General features: G+C 33.4%; 1 protein-coding gene across 2 annotated transcripts in view; it reads left to right on the forward strand.

Annotated features, from left to right (window-relative positions):
- MFS17 (Major Facilitator Superfamily Transporter 17) overlaps positions 1–20,265 on the forward strand; it is a 186,387-nt gene that overhangs the window by 137,498 nt on the left and 28,624 nt on the right. For both annotated transcript variants that reach the window (XM_074183668.1, XM_074183669.1), the window contains exon 5: positions 19,332–19,416. In XM_074183668.1, the coding sequence (XP_074039769.1) occupies positions 19,332–19,416 (85 nt within the window). The remainder of the gene's footprint in view (positions 1–19,331; positions 19,417–20,265) is intronic.

Genomic DNA, 20,265 nt, shown 5'->3' on the forward strand with positions numbered 1-20,265 from the left:
CGCGCTTGTTTGAATGCAACACTTTTAAAGGGGTCTAGCATGATATTATACTCCTTGTAATACTTTTCTTGTAATAATTTGCTTGTTATATTCCATACGGTTTTAACAGTAGCCTCCTTAAACTCTGTGCTATCCTTTTTTCTCATATTAATTGCCCAATCCTTGAGTATTAATGCAAGCTCTTCGAGAGTACGATTTCCATCCAATTCATATTGTTGCTTAGCAATGTCATGACATAAGTGATAACTACCCGTGAAAACTATCCATGGGTAGTTATCAGTGTAATGATGGTTTCATTGGTTATTTCGACACACATGACTAGAAATAGACAAATTTGATAGGATAATTTTTTTGGCAAAAAATTTTCAGTGTAAATTACTGCATGGGTTTGTTTCACTTTCCAGATAAATTTCTAAAAATGCCCCGTAGTAAGTCAGGTATGAAAACAATTCCTGTCAATGAAAAAGAATAGTCGGTGCTATTGAGCAACAGAATAATAAATCATTTTCAGGTAGCTGTTCCATAGGCATATATGATTCAAATGTAAAAAATGTATTCAATTCAAACATTCAATTTCGTATGATTTGATAGTTGAATGTATACGGTGAGTAACAAAAATATGGAACATTTGCATTAATAGCTAGTAGATTTTTTTTAAATTTACACCTAAAATTGTTTTAACTTCTGAATTTCCATTGACATTTCCAGTACTTTCTATGAAAAGCATATAAATTAGGCATATCTGAGTTATTTTCAATTTTCCGTGGAACAGAAGATGACGTCAGGGTTTGATCCGATCTGATAGTGCTTCAATTAGATATAGTCGAAGTAATCTTTATTGTGAATAGTTTAAGCTATCGGCATCTCAAAGGCAGAGAAATAATGCCGCTACGAACTAGTCCACGAGGACTGAAGAATTGGAGGTTCGAATTAGATAATTTTTACTAACCGATTTTTATGATTGGCAGAAGAGTCATAAAATTAAATTTGAATTCATGTTATGGTGATCAATAGAATGTGAGGATGGTTAGAAGAGTCATGTTGTCAATGTTCAGTTCAGGAACTGATCGCGATTTGAATGTTGAAATTCGATATTGTTGTAGATATAATAACTTAAAATTTTTGGTCTCTGTTTAAACTGTGGTGTCCTTGGACAAGTACTAACAGTAATAACGAATGTGATAACAACTCAAAGTTTTTCATGTGTAGTGATTCTAATAGCGCTGGTGAACAATGCGAAAAATAGATACCAGTGAATAAGATTCGGATGCATTTGAATATTGAAACACAGAGAGTATGTTTCAATGTATTCAATGTGTTCGCAAAGTATGGATTAAATTCGATATTTCCAAAACCAAAGATCGTTTTACAAATACCTGAAACACGTCGATTTTTATTTTTAATATTCTACATTTCACAACAAAATTTCATTATACAGGGTGATCCATATTAAGGTGATGACGTCATCGGCAATTATTTCAAAAGAAACACCCTGTATTTGGTGTCAGTTTTAGATAATCCGCAACGAGCTGATTCCGAAAAGGTATGATACTTGGGGTCCAACGGACAGAATTTGAAAGATGTGCGCTTAGAAAATACATTTTATTGATATCTAATAAAAGTAGAAATTAATTAATTATTTTATATTTCTTTCTAATGATAAATTTAACAATGGGAAAGTAATCCAGTAATAAAAACATGACTCTTTGCTGTAGTTGACAGAAACCGTGCTAACAAGTATTTCTTATTAATTTCAAAAAACTAGACGACTAGTTTTTTTTGTTATTGTGAAATGTCATTATTTCGCTTGACGTTCAGTAACTGTTGAATAGGACAGTAGTGGTTGTATTAATTCGTGAATTTTCTGTAGTATTGCTTCGAATTAATTTGAAGTAGTAATGAATTTAAGTGTAAAGCAAATAATTAAAATACTTATTATGATTGGCTATGGAGACAGATCGCGAAGTCAAATGGAAGTGTGTAACTTATTTAATGAAAAATATCCAAAAAGACGCATAACACAGTCAGCAATAAGTAAGATTGAAGAGATATTTCGAGAAACTGGTACAGTTGAAAATGCACGCAAATCAGGTCGTCCTTCTGTAAATGATGATACAAAACTAGATGTTCTACTTGCTTTTGAAGAAGATGTGCACACTTCTGTTCGTAAGGTTAGTCGTGATTTTGATGTCAGTAAAACAACTACACAAAGTATTAAAATTGGAAAAATGGGATTCCTTTAAAATCGAATTTCTACAGGAATTGAACGAGGATGATCCAGATAGAAAGAATTTTTTGAAGCCATGATGGATAACTGTCACCGAGACCGTCTCCTCGTAAAAAATATAAATTTTTTCTGATGAAGCCAGTTTTACATTAAATGGTGGGTTCAACCACAATTTAATTTCTCAAGTAACCGTAAATAAGGTTGAACAAGAATTCATTCAACGTTTAGATTACTGTTAAATACAGCAAGGACTACACTTCGAACATTTAAAATAAAGTCATGTATTTATTACTGGATTACTTTCCCAGTGTTAAGTTAATCATTAGAAAAAATATGAAATAATCATTTAATTTCTACTTTTAATAGATATCAATAAAATGTATTTTCTAAGCGTACATCTTTCAAATTCTGTCCGTTGGACCCCAAGTATCATACCTTTTCGGAATCAGCTCGATACGGAGTATCTAAAACTGACACCGAATATAGGGTGTTGCAGTTAAACAAATTACCGATAACGTCATCACATTAATATGGATCACCCTGTATAATGAAATTTGGTTGTAAAATGTAGAATATTAAAATTAAAAATCGACTTATTTCAGGTTTTTGTAAAACAACCTTTGATTTTGAAAATATCGAATTTATTCCATACTTTGTGGACACACTGTATAATAATCTACATCTCCAGTTTGGTTTCGAGGGAAACAAACTATTACAAGCAACATCAGATTTGAACGAAATTCCTGTGTCAACTGTATGTAAAATAGTCAAAAACAAACCTAATTAACGCAAGACGCGATGTGATACGGGATTACCAAAACCTTTAGATGTTCATCTAATAACATCATTAAAAAAACAATGTAGGATTGTTACTCATAAGAAAGAAATTGAATACTTACGGCCATAACGTGATCTGTTGTGACAAAACTCTTCAGAATTGGATAAATAAACTAGGATTTAGATTTAAAATAATAAACAAACGTCAAGCAGTTATGGAAAGCAGAAGAATAGTGGAATTGTGTAACAAATTTTCGGAACAGATAACTGAATATAGTCAAGAAAAATGGCTAATTTTCTATTTGGACGAAACTTGGTATGACACAACACAGTTACGAAAGGGTGGACTGCTGGTTCGAGAATGTGTAGGCCTAACATGCTTGCAAACAAAGGATCGCTACTAATCATTGTCAAGGAAGTAAAGGATGGGTTCTGAATTCTTTGAAATTATGTGGAAAAAACTTGACTATCATAAGAACATGGAAGCTAATATTTTTGAGGAATGGTTTGAAAATACATTGATCCCAAATTGGTATGGCAGGCAACGTGCGAGTGTTCATAAAATGAATAAATAATGAAACTGCAGAAATTTCTGGAAGGAGATGCAATATTTGTAGTCTCAAAAATAATGATATATTCACAGAATCTGGATGCAGTTTTAAAAACTTCAGAAATGCGCTATGGTAGTAGATTTTGAAAGGTAAAACTGGAAGCTCTATCGTAAAATAAATCCAAAACAAATATTTTTCCAATTACCATCAACATGCGTTTCACCAACCGTTTCACCATTGGCGTCTTCATCTCCCTAAGACGCCAACTTGGTTGGTGAAACGCGCATCGAGAAGAGTATTGCATTTCTGATCATTGGGAAAAGTGTTTGTTTTGGATGTAGTAGTTGTTGTTTCATCGAAAGCCGGATCAGACATATCAGTTCGAAATAATGACATGCAAAGTATAAAACATCCAAAGTTCAAAAGTATGAAAAATCTCACCTGATTTCTAGCTATACTCCAAATGCACAAATTTGTTTGTACTGCTTTATCTGTTTTATCTTGAGTTCTCAAGGTACATTCATTTGATTACCTTTTGTTCTTCTCTGAAGGCCAGATATTTGTGCCCATTCGAAAAGTTCACGCTTTCCTACAGACAATTTGCTTTGTGAGGCCGGTGTTTTTGACATTCGTCAACTCTTTTATTTCAATGTAATTTTAATGTACCACGAGAAGAAAAGTTATCTCTTACCGTCACACAATTATCACTCGAAAAAAATCGTCATATAATTCCATTAACACAAAAATCGTTTGTTTCATGTCTTTTTGTGTTGGTGTTGTCTCGAAAATTTGTTGTTTGCAATGTGTTTATTATTTTTATTTTTCAAATACGTATCTAATATGTCTGATGATTTTTAAAATAGTATTATCATCAACATGAAAAAACTACTTTTCGAGCCCTGAAGAAGAATTTAGTTAAATTCGAAACGTCGGCAAGAATACAATTGTTTTTTTAAGAAAAAAATTGATCCTGTTACCAAACCAACCCCCTTTTTCAGAAAAATTATTGGATCACTAAACTAGTTAACAAAAATCACTTTTACAGCATACGTATACTTATCTAGCTCCAACATTATAAAATACTATTCCCAATACAATAAAAAACATTAATATATTTACAGTATCGTCGTATCGAGTCATGGCAGGAACAACACAATCTCAGTGCTCTCTGACTTGCAATTATACATGTTGTAAAAATAAACCTTTACTGCAATATGTGTGCACAAAGTGTTCAAGTGTTTTCCATAAAAGTTGTTTGTTAACAAATTTAAAGAAAAAAGTAGCTTCTGTGAATGGAAACAAAATAATCTGCTGTAAAGATAATAGTGTACCCGCCCAGTTGGAAGAAACCAGCATGCTGGAAAAAACAATAAATGAACTAGTTGAGGAAGGTGAGATTAATAAAAAATATATTAATAAGCTGAAAAAAGAAAAGGATCATTATCTGCAACAAGCTATGGACATGGAAACTGATTTGAATATCCTGTTAGAAACTCAAAAAAATACGGTGAAAGAAATGGAAGATGAGATAAAGGAATTGCAAAAACAGATTATTGTAAAAGAACCACGAAACTCTGTAAGTACTCAAACTAGTGTCATATATATTCATAAATCCACAATAACAGATGAACAAACCAGTGGCGTCGATAAACAGGAAATTAATACATGTGATCAAGGAACACAGGTCATGCTGCACCCACCTGACTCAATTTTTCACACTTTCAAAGCAGACACTAGTAAAACGTCCAAAGAATCTGGACGTTACAAAAACAAACAGAGAATAATTATCATTTCTAATTACCATGGTAAATATTTGGCCAAGAATCTTGATAATGAAACCCATCAAAACTATACAATCCAGGCTTTGATAAAAACAACTGCTTGCACCGACGAATTGCTAAAAATTGCACAGGAAAATGCATACAATCTGACGGAGTCAGAAATTCTACTATTATGGTCCAAGATCACTGATGTGAAAAAAATGAAATGTTTTTTAAATACTTTGACACATACGAACACCATGACTGAACCTTATTGTTTCAATAAGGGTAAAAACAATAAGATTTATGAAATTAATTTATATTCATTAAAGGCAATTCATAATTTGCAGTCGCCAACAACACATGTATTTGAGTGCAATAATATAATTACCTCAGGAAATCGAACTATTTTAGTAATGGCTATGACCTGAGGAAAACAGATACATACTTTTTGAGCAGGGCAATAGCGAATTTTATTGAAACTAGCCTTAATATGAAATCTACTGTAAAAAAGGTGGAAAAAACAACCAATAGTGAGAAGATAAATTCAGAGGACCTCCACATATCCGAACACAGAGAAAATGGATATATAATAGGAGGAAATGATGGAAATGCGCCACTGGATACTATCTTGTATCCACGGCTCTCTCAGCTAGAGGAAACCCTCTGTGAAACCAATGTATAAAACTTTTTATACCCCAGATTATCTCAAATTCTATTCCAGCTGAAAATTCCTTGACTCTTCCATCAAACAATAAAAGTCTTCTACATCAATACATTCAGTGCCTGAGAACCAGTACAAATGAACTAGAAATATTTTTAATGGATTATGATATACATTTCTTATGCCTCACCGAACATTGGTGCTGTGAAGATGAACTGAACGTTATTGGTGTAAATAGTTATAAATTAATATCTAGTTTTTGTCGTGAAGAAGGTAGACATGGGGGTGTTGCTATTTACTGCAAGGATTTTATTGAAGGTCATTCGAGAAAAGATATTTGTGACTTATCAATCACAAACAATTTTGAGTGTGCTGGTGCTGAATTTCATCTGGACAATTCTATATACCTTATAGTATGTATACATCGCCCCCCAAATGGTGATTTTTCATTGTTTTTTGAGAAAATGTTCTCTTTACTTTCCTTACTCCCAAGAAGTAATGGCTTGTTCATTATAGCTGGAGACTTTAATTTGAATTTTATGTTAGAATCAAAAGATAAATCTAAATTCTTAGATATCTTGAACTGTTTTGACGCTGTCCTAACTCTTAATGAACACACTCGTGTAACCAACAGATCTGGAACATGTATTGATATTATTATCAGAAAGGAACTAAACTATACCTCAAATGGTATAGACTCATGCCTCTCAGACCATCGAGCCCAACTTATAACCATTGAATCAAAAAATGTACCAAAAATTCCAATTTCATTTATAAAAGACTATTTTCAGAAAGTACTATTGACAATTTTATATCCGAAATAGGACGACTCAAACAAAAAGTGGATGTTGAATGAAAAAATCAGAAAGATGAAAGAAAAAGTAAGCACCTTGCAAGTAATGGCTCTTGGTAATGAACAATTCAAAAATATATACAGGGAATCATACAGACCACTTTTGAATCAATCAAAAAGTGACTATTTCAAAAATATGATTGAAGAAAGTGACAGCAAATCAAGAACCACCTGGAATGTGATAAATACCCTCAACAACAAGGCAGGAAATAGCAACACTGTTTTATCTAATACTCATGGGGACGGAGTGAATCTATAGCGAATGATTTTAATGTCCATTTTGTAAACTCTGCACCAGCTATCGAGAGTTTTCATAACAGGGAAAATCCTACCCCTAGTAAAACAAACCACAACTCGATATTTCTCTATCCAGTGAGTGAAGAAGAAATAATCCAATCCAGCTATAAACTCAAAAATAAAATGAGCAGTGGTATAGACAAATGAAACTGGCCGTAGTTATCCCCATATATAAAAAAGGTGAACAAAATGACATGAATAATTACAGACCAATAAGTTTGTTAACAGCTTTCTCCAAACCATTTGAAGTTATTATGTCAATGAGAATTACGAATTGTTTTGTGGCACATGGCTTGTTCAATGATTTCCAACATGGTTTTCTTAAAGGGAAAAGTACCGAAACAACTATGTGCAAGTTTCTGGATGAAATTCAATATTTAATTGAACAAAACTCTTGTGCCTGTGGCGTCTTCCTGGACCTCAGTAAAGCGTTCGACTGTGTTAATCATTCCATTGTACTTCGAAAGCTTTTCAATTACGGAATAAGAGGAAATGCTTTGGATCTCTTGAAATCGTATTTGAGTAACAGGAAGCAAAAAGTACATATTAGGCAACGAAATAATGAATTTTTCTCAGACTTCACTGAAATAGGAAAAGGCGTACCACAGGGAAGTGTACTTGTACCTTTACTATTTATTATATACATAAATGATTTCTCTGAAATTTACAAAAAATCAAGTACTAAAGTTGTGAACTATGTAGATGATTCCAATCTCATTGTACCAGTAAACAGGAACCTCAACTTGGAAAAATCCATTTCAAATAGCATTTTTATAGCATCCACATATTTCAATACCAACAAGTTATTGTTAAACACATCTAAAACATACTGCATTTTGTTTAAAAATGTTCACATGAATATTTCTATTCCGGAGGAATAGAAATTTATATAGGAATTTATATAGATGATGAACTGAATTATGAGGGACATATTGACTATCTTGTAAAAAAACTAGCAAATAAGTGTTATACAATTCGAGTGTTGAGACGTCACTTGAAAGTCGATGCACTTAAAACCGCATATTATGGGACTGTTTATCCTCTGCTGAAATATGGAATATTAGTATGGGGAGGGAGTACACAACTGGAATGTATTTTCATAATGCAGAAACGTATATTGAAAACAATGTTCAATATGAATTACACAGATACTTGTCGTGGTACCTTCAAGGGTAACAAAATGCTTACTGTAAATGCTATATATATTTATGTTTGTGTACTTTTTATAAACGAGAACAAATCGAATTTTGAAGATGACAAATATAGGCATGAGTATTCCACCCGACAGAAATCCACTTATATTGTTCCTGAACATAGATTGAAAAACACAGAGCATGGGCCGCATCACGCATCAATTAAATTCTACAACAATTTACCCTTGATTATCAAAGAAGATCGGACAAGACTAATTTTTAAAACAAGTGTTTTCGATCTGTTGTGTGACATTGAGCCATATTCATTACAAGAATTCATGGACAAATAACTATTTTCAGTCTGTATCAAATTCAAGCTCCCTAGTAACTTCAATATTACATAATACATTCTACTCATCAATCTTTATCTGTGATATTTACTTATTTGTTCCTGTCATTTTCATATACTTATTGTATTTACCTATACCACAAGCTTTTATTTATATTAATATTTAAGACATTTGTATTGTTAATGTAATCATTTTTATGACTTGAGTTTTATCAATTGTTCAAATTGAAAGCTTTAATAAATCTATATATCTATCTATTTTACCACTTTAAAAAGTCATTTAGGCAATTTATATGCAGACAACCAGGACAAATGATATCTGATTTTGTTAACAAAAAAAGATTTGAAATGAAGTTTTTATCAATGTAAAAATTGTGTGAAAGAACAAAATTGTTATTACTTTACAATATAACCTCAAATTATACAGGGTGTCCCTGGACTTCCTCTTTTCCTCTCGGGAATGTATAGATGGGGTCAAAATATCACCAGTACTTCATATAACTTTTTTTCCTAAAATCCTTCGTTACCAAGTAACGGGCCCTCGAAGTTACAAAATGAAAAATGTTTTTGTTTGATAACTTTTCAAGTGAATATTCAAAATCATCCAAATTTTGGTAATTGACTAAACAAATGAATTCCTTCGATGAGCTTTCATGCAGGAGTCAGTTGTTTTGCTACAAAGTCAGGAACGGACTACCCCCGATGGTCCACACCCCAAAACTTTGAAATGACAGATATTTTTCAATATTTTTCAACAAATTAAGGTTACTTGGACAATTTTATGAATAAAAGTACTCGTGTGGAAAGTCGATCGGAGCAACGAGTCTTGATAAAAATGTAGTTTCACTCGACGACATCAAACCTGCTCGTCCACCATTATTTGAAATGAATAATTATCAAAGCAGAAATAATAATGATAACATTAATTCAACAGCATTTATCCTGAGATGTCTACCATTATTCGAAAATATTAGTTTTTAAGGAAAATGGAAATGATAGGTAAAATGTTCATAACGAATTTTTATAATGCAAACACGTTTAACTAACGAAACTCAAGAGCCTCAAGAGCAAACAGAAATGAAAAATCCGCTACAGAAACTGCTCGATATGACCACCTTCTCTCTCTATACATTTTCTTAGTCTGCGAAGACACCCTCTCTGTACTTGAAATAGCATTCCAGGGTCGTTTCGTATGGCTTCACAATGTAATGTTATTCTATTCAACAATGCATCTCTTCTGTGAATAGCTGTAGCGTAAACAAGGCTTTTTAGATGCCCCCACAGAAAGAAATCCAATGGATTTAAATCCGGAGACCGCGATGGCCATGAATATGGCCCACCTCTACCAATCCATCTATTGTGGAAAATATGGTTCAGATGGTCACGCACAATCAAACTAAAATGAGGAGGAGCGCCATCATGCATAAACCACATATCTCTTCGGGTTTGCAATGGAACATGTTCTAAAAGTCCATTCAAATCGTTCTGAATGAACTCCAAATAACGTTCTCCATTCAATCGGTCCTGTAGAACGAATGGTCCTATAAGATGGTTTCCTATGATACCAGCCCAAACATTCACGTTGAATGCTCATATAAAAATGTATATGAAAGTAGTTATTTCGACAGGGTTTTTTTCTTCCAGTATGTGTCTGAAAGTAACTTCTATGCATGATCTACACATCTTTGTAAAGTAAAGAGTTCATTCATTGAAATTTTGAACTAGAACATCTATGAAGTGTAGACGTGTAGTCTTATGTTCTCCGTATTTTGGAATATTCCTGTTGTCTAAAGATTGCCAGAAATTGCGATTTTTGCATGGTGTCTTCACTTAGTGCTCCCGCAACCATTAATTGTCTTCTTAGTGCGGACCTCTCATATAAAAACGCTATTTGTAACCTAAAGTGCATCTAAGCAAAAGCTACAAATTTTAACGATAAATCATAAAAAATTATCAGTGACTTAAAAACAGTTCGGACTTTTTGCCTGTGATAAACTCATTAGTACGGTGATTATAGGCAAAGCTTAAACACGGAAGTGTTTCAATACTTAGAGGATTAGGGCCGGTTCACAATGACATCAAACTTCAAATGTTGCAAGAACAAAGAGTGTCAAAATGTTTGCTGTATCCAGTGTTTTAATATGTTCCACTCCAGCTGTGTCGACCGGACAAAAAAATATATATTAATCGAAGGTTCGAAATTACTCTGCTCGAAAGAATGCGTAAAAAAGAACAAAGCAGAGGAAGAACGGATTAGTACTATGGAGGAGGCTATTAAAAATTTAAAACGAGATGTAGAAGAAAGAGATGCTAAAATTGAGATGATGGGATTAGAGGCGGAGGAAAGTATGAACAACTTATCGGAAGAGCTAAACAAATTAAAACACGATAATAGAGAAAAAGAAAATCACATTCAGAAATTAAAACGAGCCTCTACAGATTTTCATGACGAAGCAATAAGTGTGGAAGAGGATCTAATAAAGAGACTAAAGGAAAAAGACTGCGTCCTCGCGGAATTGAATCATGAAAATCTGATGACTGTACGAGAAAGTAAAAGACTTCAAGAAGATGTGGATAAAATGACGAGACAAATAGCCGATTTGCAAATGGAAATTGAAGAATTCTTTCAGATCAAAAATAATATGATGACTTCCATAGAATGTCTCTCACGGGAGAGAGAAGCCAATCTCAAGGAAATAACAGAATTAAGAAAGGAAGCATGCAGCCTACATGCCGAAAACAAAGATATGAAAAAGAACTGTAAACTACAAAATATGGTGGAAATCTCAAACCCAACGACCTCAAATGAATCTGTACTAAAGCGAAGTAAAAACAATTCCAACCTCAGTAACAACTCAACCAATTTCCCCAGCAACAAAAATGATGCAAATGTTCAAACCAGCAATCAAACAAGTGACAAACAGATCCAAACGCTATCATACCTACCAGGAGCAAAGCCTAAAGCTGAAACCATAGGAACAAACATTAAAAAGCCAATATTGGAAAGAGAGACAAGGCCAAAAATGCTGGTGGTTACGGGAACAAATGGTAGAGACTTGGGGAGGTTTCTCCTAAAACAATCCACAGAACACTGTGTTGAAGTCATTATTAAACCAAATGCCCCTGACGTAGAGCTTGTAAACACAGCTCTAAGCAACGCAAAGAAATTCACAAGACAGGACATTGTATGCCTTTGGCCTAGTAAACCCTACGCTGGATTGATTGACGAATTTATCGTGAGTCTCAATAACACCAACACTGTAGTCATACTGAAGCAATATCAACGATATGGACCCAGGAGGACCCAAGAGATATACCAAGAAAATATATCATTCATCAAGGCACTACATATAAGAAACTTGAATCTAACACATGTTATGGACATAAACTCAATACTGAAGTGGACTAACTATCATAGAAATGGAACAATAAACAACATTGGAAAACATTTTCTTTCTAAGGCCCTTCTCAAATGCGCGGATGATAACACCACAACATGCAAGATAACCGCTGAGTCTATACGACCATCAACACCTTCTCCAGCTCACGACAATGTTGACAACCCCACGAAACAAGACGGGCACTATCGAAACAATAATAATTATGATGAGGAAAAAACACAAAACAAAACTTCAAGTTACTCTGAAGAGAGAAGCAGATCGGACCTCCAAATAAAGGCACATTTGACGCATTCGTCTTTTTTAGCCAGAAAGCAAAATGTCACGAAAAGTACTTAACCTTTTTCACTTTGAATATTCAATCTGTTCGTAATAAAATAGATGAACTCACATTATTGTTGGAAGAACTCGAATATCCAAATTTTCTTTCATTAACCGAACACTGGCTAAAAAAGACAGAACCGCTACCTCTACCTTGTTACAGGGCGATGTCTATGTTTTGTAGAAGTGAGTATTTACATGGAGGCACAGCTATCCTTGTTCACGATTCTCTATTTGAGAACTTTACAATCAGAAGTATAGATAAATATAACCAACTCATTGAAGAAAAAGTTTTTGAATTTACAATGCTTCACATAATAACAATAAATACATTTTTGATTTGCTTATACAGAGCTCCTGCTTCGGATGTAAATGCTTTTCTACATAAATTAGAAGGTCTTCTTACGAAAGTACCTATTAATTCTCAGATCATACTGACGGGAGATTTGAATATTAACTTCGAGGATCAGAATAGTGCTGACACTCAGAGGCTTAATAACCTACTTATAAATTTTAATCTTGTGATGCATGTAAACGCGCCGACCAGAATTTCACAGTATTCTTCAACCTTAATAGATTACTTTTGCACTACTTTCGACGAAACTAAAATATTATGTAATGTAAATGCAAACAACTTATCTGACCATGAGACGATATATTGCACTGTACAAATTGATATTGAAGGAAAGAAAACAAAACAAAAAATTGGTCGAATATATAGCAGGGGTAACTTTCAAAAATTCAATACTTTTTGTGCAAATTTTGACTGGAATAATACCTTATCAGCAGCAGATCCATTCCAAAGTTTTTATTCAAACATGACCAGCCTTTTCGAAACATGTTTCCCTAAACAAAAAATTAAAATTTAAAAAAGGAAACCCTGGACCACAAAAGGAATTAGAGTTTCTGCTAAAAATATGCGCACCCTCCATTACATCAGAAAATATTTGAACAACGTTTTTTTTGAGGACTATTATAACAACTACCGAAAACTATATAGGACTATTATCAGAAGAGCAAAAAATAACTATTATCACTCTAGAATCAATGACGCTGATAACAAATCAAAAGAAACCTGGAAGATTGTTAACCAGTTGAGAGGCAAACAAAACAAAGAAAATACAGAAATAAAGCTAGATCCCAACGTAATTAACCACTACTACTGCACTATAGCAGAAAAGATAACAGCACCACTTGAGCAATCCCGCGATCCCTCAACATATCTCCAAAACATTCAGGTTGAAGAATCATTTCACTTCTATGTAACAAATGCTGAGGAGATCAAACTAACAATTAGAAGTTTCAAAAATAAAAAAACGTCAGGGATAGACTGTCAATCGATAAAAATTTTTGAAAATTTACCTGGCAACGCTTTGGAGGTCTTAGCCACTCTTATAAATCACTCATTTTCAACAGGAAATTTCCCTCATTTTCTCAAAACGGCGGTAGTCATACCGCTATCCAAAGGAGGAGATCAAAGAGACCCAAGTAATTTGACCCTGGCCAAAATAATTGAAAAATTAGTCAAGTATAGAATAATAGAATTTTTAGAGGCCAACAAAATAATTAGTGATCATCAATTTGGTTTTCAACAAAAAAAGGGCACAAATGATGCGATTTTTAATTTTTTAGAAATGGCCTATAAAAACATAAATGATGGGGAAGCTCTGGTTGCGGTATTCTGTGATTTGTCGAAAGCTTTTGACTGCGTCAATCATGGAATACTGCTACAGAAGCTTCATCATTATGGATTTAAAGGCATGGAATATAATTGGATGTGCTCTTATCTAGCAGGAAGAAGTCAATTTGTCAGGACATCGACACACTCTTCTATACTAGATATCAAGTGTGGAGTACCCCAAGGATCAATCTTGGGCCCTATCCTTTTCCTCCTCTACATAAATGATCTGGCATACATAAATATCAAGGGAAGGTTCACAATGTTTGCCGACGACACCACAATTCTGTGGCATGAAAAGAATATAAACACCCTGCAGAGCAACGTGGAGGGTGATCTCAAGACAGTAAAACAGTGGTGTGATGATAATCTTTTAGCATTCAACACAAAAAAAACCAAAGTAGTCACTTTCAAGTGTACCCTAGCAGAACTATTTCTAGGGGAAACCATGATTGAAGATAACCCATCTACGAAATTCTTGGGGCTTCAAATAGATGGTAGACTAAAATTTGAGGACCACATAACAAACCTTAAAAAAAAAATTGCCTCAGGATGTTATGCTCTCAGAGTGGTTTCAAATGAATTGGGATTCCAGGCGGCCAAATGTGCATACTATGCATTGGTAGATGCACATTTGAGATACGGAATAGCGTTCTGGGGAGCATGCACATCCCAGTTATTCGATTCTATCTTTGTAATACAAAAAAGGGCAGTTAGATACATTTGCAAAGCCCAATGGACAGAATCTTGTAGGCCGTTATTCAAAAAGACTAAAATATTAACCCTGACGTCGATATTCATTCTAGAAACAGCAAGCCTAATATACAAAAACAAGTTCAAATATACTGAAGGTAACATAGCATATGATACACGACAGGTTGATCAGCTTAGAACTACAAAACCAAACTCGACTTTAATAAAAAATTCTGTTATTTACAATGGTTTAAAAATATTCAACAAGGTACCTTTGTCCATAAGAGTATCTGAAAGTTATGAAATATTCAGGAAAAACCTAAAAAATCATCTCATCGACAAGGTTTATTATAACTTGACAGAATATTACGATGATTAACTAAACTCATGACGAAATAATTTTATTTATACAAATTTTAATTCTATTGACAACCTTATTTATACAACATTAATTTTATTTATACAATATTAATTTTATCTATACAACTGTAACTCTAATTTTAATCTTATTTTAATTTTAATTTAATTTTATCTTACAATTTTAATTTTTTAAGACAATTTTATTTATACATAAAAACTTAATTTATACATATTTATAAGATACTCTCTCCCTCATCTATGATCTGAACTTAGTATTATTTACATTGTAACTTAGTGTTTAATAAGTACCTGCCAATGGAAAAAAGCTTATTCCCTATTTCATATATTGTATCTATCGTATGGTAACACGCATTAGAGTTACAAAGTGTTTGTCAACAAGATGTTAGTTCTTAAGACATTAAACGATATTAAATCAAATCAAATCAAATCAAATCAATTTCCGTTGGTGTTTGGTTTGCAATATCCCATGGGGATTTTCTTCGGCCCATATATGGAGATTATGAGAGTTGATAACTCCATCTCTACTGAAACCTGCTTCATCAGTGAATAAAACTCGATTAATGAAAGTCATATCCTCTCTTTGCCTATCCATGAACCAATTGGCATATTCCAGTCGTGCTGGAAAATCTTGAGGTGTCATGGCATGTACCTTCTGGATGTGAAATGGGTGGAGCAGTTGTTCCCTAATTATTCTATGAATAGTGGACTTGGATGTATGGAACTGTTCTGATAGATTTCTGATACTCATTGAAGGATCATCAGCGACGGCTTCCAAAATATTTTCCTCCAATACAACGGTACGTACAGTCCTAGGAGCGCCCTCACCACCTCGTTTTGGCAAAACTGTACCTACAATAATATCGAAATAAAACAACGTGCTCAAATTAATTATCAATTATTACATACCTGTCTCCCTCAAGCTGCGATCGACACGCTCGAATGTTTCTCTTGACGGTACCGTTCGATTGGGAAAATGCTCAGAATACAGACGACGTGCTTCTGCAGCATTACAAAATGCTCGTCCATAAAATACATGCATATCTGCATATTCATTGAATGTAAACTGTTCGGCCATATCAAAAAAATTCAAAATATCCTATAGAATATTGACAATACAATGATAGTCATATGACAACGCACCACTCAACAAAACAAAATCGCATTCCAGTTTCTCATTTTTTATCAAAACTTTCTAAAAGGTTTTTTTGTCAACATCTGTGAAAGAAATATTATTCCCTGGATATTTTTCACCTGATCATGTGCAGCCGTTTTTGTAGTTCATTCGTTTGCTTTTTATTAGTATAGTAAATATTTTTTCCGATGTGCGTTTTTTCAGCTAAATTTAGATTCGTGTTAAAGAATTTCTCCCATAAAATTATAATTATCAGTGAAACTCCTCAACAGTTTAGCTGTGAAGAAGAATTTGAAACATTCGAATGTTGAGTTTCATGAGATTCAGATAACTGATGAACACGAAACGTGATTATTCCACACGTATTATGTACATACAAAATATGGAATGAATTCGATATTTCATAGTAGAGTAGCTTGTTAGTTTAAAAACACCACACCATTGTGGCAATTTTTAACATTTCACTTGTATGTTTGTTTTTTCGTTCATTTGTAACCAACTCCTTTGGACTCGATTTTGACTAACTTTAAACAGACAGATGTATTTTAAACTTTGTACACTCATCAAGAATCGGTGACAATACAATAATTTCATAAGTTCATCTCATTATCCTGATCAGGATCGCCAGGATTAAATAACTAGATTTATTCTGATTTCAGACTTATTGAAAATCATTAGTTATATCAAGCCATAGGTTACGAATAATTTTCTATTTTTTAGTTTGTGTTGCTATTAAAGCGTGTTTTTTAGTTTTTTGAACTATTATTTATCCACTTATAAAAATATAATAATTCATAAAAGGTAAAACTGGAACATCTGGCGAAGAATAAATTCAAAACAAGTACTTTTTCCAATCACCAGAAGCGCAATTCACCTGAAAACTCAAACTTCATCTCCTGAATACCCAAATTAGTTAAGAAAACGCGCGTCGAGAAGAGTATTGCATTTCGGGTGATTGGAAAAAGTACCATTTTTTGATAATAATGTAATTTCATTATCTTTCAAATATTATGAACAAAGCGATGTTTCAAAATTATTATGTTATGAATGAATGACTTGAGAGGTAAAACCTCGTTAATCCTTAGCTCCCACAAGTTTTGACATCTGATGGTTGTCGTTCGTAGGGGGTCAACAGCTGGTTAGCGGAAAACATATTTCAACACATCATTTTTATAAGTATAGTGTGCGACCCTGAAAAACCTCCAAGCGATGTAACGTGTCTGCTGGTGATTTCTGTTCCTTATATAAAGGGACCATCAGCAAGAATCACTAAAACGGGATCTAAAAGTACAACACTTTCCAATACAAGATAACCCTATAAAATCTTATTCATAAATATCCATTTAGTGAGTCTGGCATTCTCTGACCTGATGATCATTCACTTCGCAGTTTGGTCGATTTGGTAGGGTTTTCCTAGAGCTTGTGTTATACGTGATTTTTTCCAAGTTTAACTCCTCTCCCCTCTCACATATTTGTAAATGATTAGAATTACCCTCGGAAGACCAAAAACTTTTTTCTCAAAAATCAATCCCCCCTTAAAATAAATATACCCTTTCAATTTAAACAAAACTCCTATGGCTAGGATTTAATTAGATAAGCGAATGAATGTTATTTACGTACTGTCATCGATGACATGGGTGGAAGTGAAATTTTACTTCTTTCATTAGTTATATTGTGTAGGAATCCTGTGAATGGTATCTGATTCGATCTCATATGAATGTTTGGAATACAAACAGAATAGAGAAAAGTGTTTTTCCTATAATTCAGCGTTCATATAAAAGCACTTGTTTCGAAAACATTTTTCTTTCGTTTAATTCAATGTTTATATGAAAATAGCTGTTTCGAAAGGGCTTTCTCTTTGTTTGTGTTTGAAAGTTACTTCTTTGCATGATCTACACATCTTTGTATAGAGTTAATTTTTGAAGTTGATATTGCTTCCTTCCTTTCTTAGGAAGATTCACACATTTTTTGTATCAAGGTGAAGAAGTAGAAACCTAAAACCTTTCTCTCCCAAAAATTCATCTCTCCTAAAAATATACCCTTTCATTTTACTCTCGGAACTGCTCAGAGTAAGAGTTATACCTAATACAATACATCATGACATTGAAAATTTCGAAGGTCAAGCCTGCCCTGTTTGAAGTTTGATGTAATGAAAGTTTGAAATATACACAATATTTTCCTCTTCTATTCCTTGGTTGATTTCTGAAATACCTAAAAGTGGATACTCTTCGATATGGTTTTTCCCAATATTTTTATTACCTGATCTTAACTTGTTTGAGAAATATTTATTTGAATGGTACCTCTCTGAAAAATGAATTCACGTTTATGTTATGCTACAGTACATATGTAATTTTTTTCAATATGTTCGATCGCCTTTTTAGGACCTGCGAGGAAGTAATATTTGCTTCACTTTCATACGCATAATTCCTTTGAGGTATACATTTGTCATCCATGACAAGTTTCATAAAAGTCCTTCTTTCCACTCTTTGCATGGTAAATTTGTAAAGTTGTATTTCGTGACGTATGACGTATGAATAAAAACTACCTAATATTTTTCGAAAACAATGTTATAAGAAAATATACTAGACAGGGAATGGAAAGAAGTTGATGAAATGAGTTACACAAAGTGATTTCTGACATCAAGCTAGTTGAAAGTGAATTTATTTTTTTATTGAAGCGTAATTTCCCTTTGCATATTAATTTCTTTATTTATTTGCAGTTACATTATTAGTACTATTCTCCTTAAATCTCTATCTCTGTTATACTAATAATTTTCATATGTGTAGGTTGAGTTAGAATAACTTCGCCCCCATCCAAGGAGCTCAATTGAACATAAAGGAAATATGAGCATAATAAATAATTTTTGTGGAAATAAAATTTCATGTCATCTTTTCAGAACATAAAAACATTTTATGTGCCCAATAGTCAGGGTTTGTAGAAAACAATGCACACATATCCGTCACTTGGAGAAAATGCCTCTAGCAATGCAACTAGCTTGGTGATTGGAAAATCTAATACGTTTATTTCAGGAAGCGAGTGATACTTTCAATTAATTTTTCGTTTGAAAAAAAAATCATATCGTGGTAAATTTTTGCACAGATAACCTTTTCTTTTTAGGGTCTTACTTGGCCTGCTATGTATGCTCTTGTGGGGCACTGGATTCCGGTTCCTGAAAGGAGCCGGTTTATGTCCAGTTTTCAAGGTGAGTATCTAAAATGCTCCAAACCAACAAATATAATAACCAATTCAAAATTTTTGGGAAAATAAAACGATTTGATGAAGACAAATATGAATTTCTATTTTGTGGATTTAGAAACTTGCGTTTCTATCAACATAACCATGCCACAAATACGAATGTTATGAATGCTTTGTACCCACAACAGAACAGATACAAAATGTTTGTTATTAGATTTGATGAAAATTTATTTTACCAATGGAAGTGAAGTGAATGTTATCCATACCCTGTTCATTTGCCATATACAGTGCGGACGTAAAAATTTCACCCTCCTTAACTTTTGAACGGGATATCATAGCCGGACAAGATTTTGGACTGTCAACTTTTTTTTCGAATACAAAGAGGGTCTTGTGATCTTTCGCTTGAAAGATATTTCAATTCTCCATATAACGACCTTTTCCGGTTTCAATTTGTTTGACCGATTACGCATTTATTGGTGTGTCAATGGGAGGCTAGGAAAAATGATAATTGATAACTTTGCAACTGAAAAAGGATGGCAATGGCTCCAAAATTAGTTAATCACAAGTTACACAAAGTTTGTAAAGAGTAATAGAAAGAAATTTTTCACCTAAATGAATCGTAATTATAATAAAATTGAACCGAAGTATTTGACATAAAGGGCGCTTTTCTGTTTTCAATCTAATTTATGATTTTTTTAGAATTCACCGAGTAGATAAGTAGATAAGATTCCACAGAGTATTTTTGAAAGAATGTGAACTTTCACGGCCAGAGATAATGGTGTCGAAGCTATTTTCAGGGTTTTATGGCTGACGTTTTGTCTACTACTGCGGTAGATATTATTACAGGCGATGAGGT

Source organism: Leptinotarsa decemlineata, unplaced genomic scaffold, assembly GCF_025532065.1.
Source record: "Leptinotarsa decemlineata unplaced genomic scaffold, Ldec_3_MD MMD2_tig00026340_RagTag_RagTag, whole genome shotgun sequence".
NCBI lineage: Eukaryota > Metazoa > Arthropoda > Insecta > Coleoptera > Chrysomelidae > Leptinotarsa > Leptinotarsa decemlineata.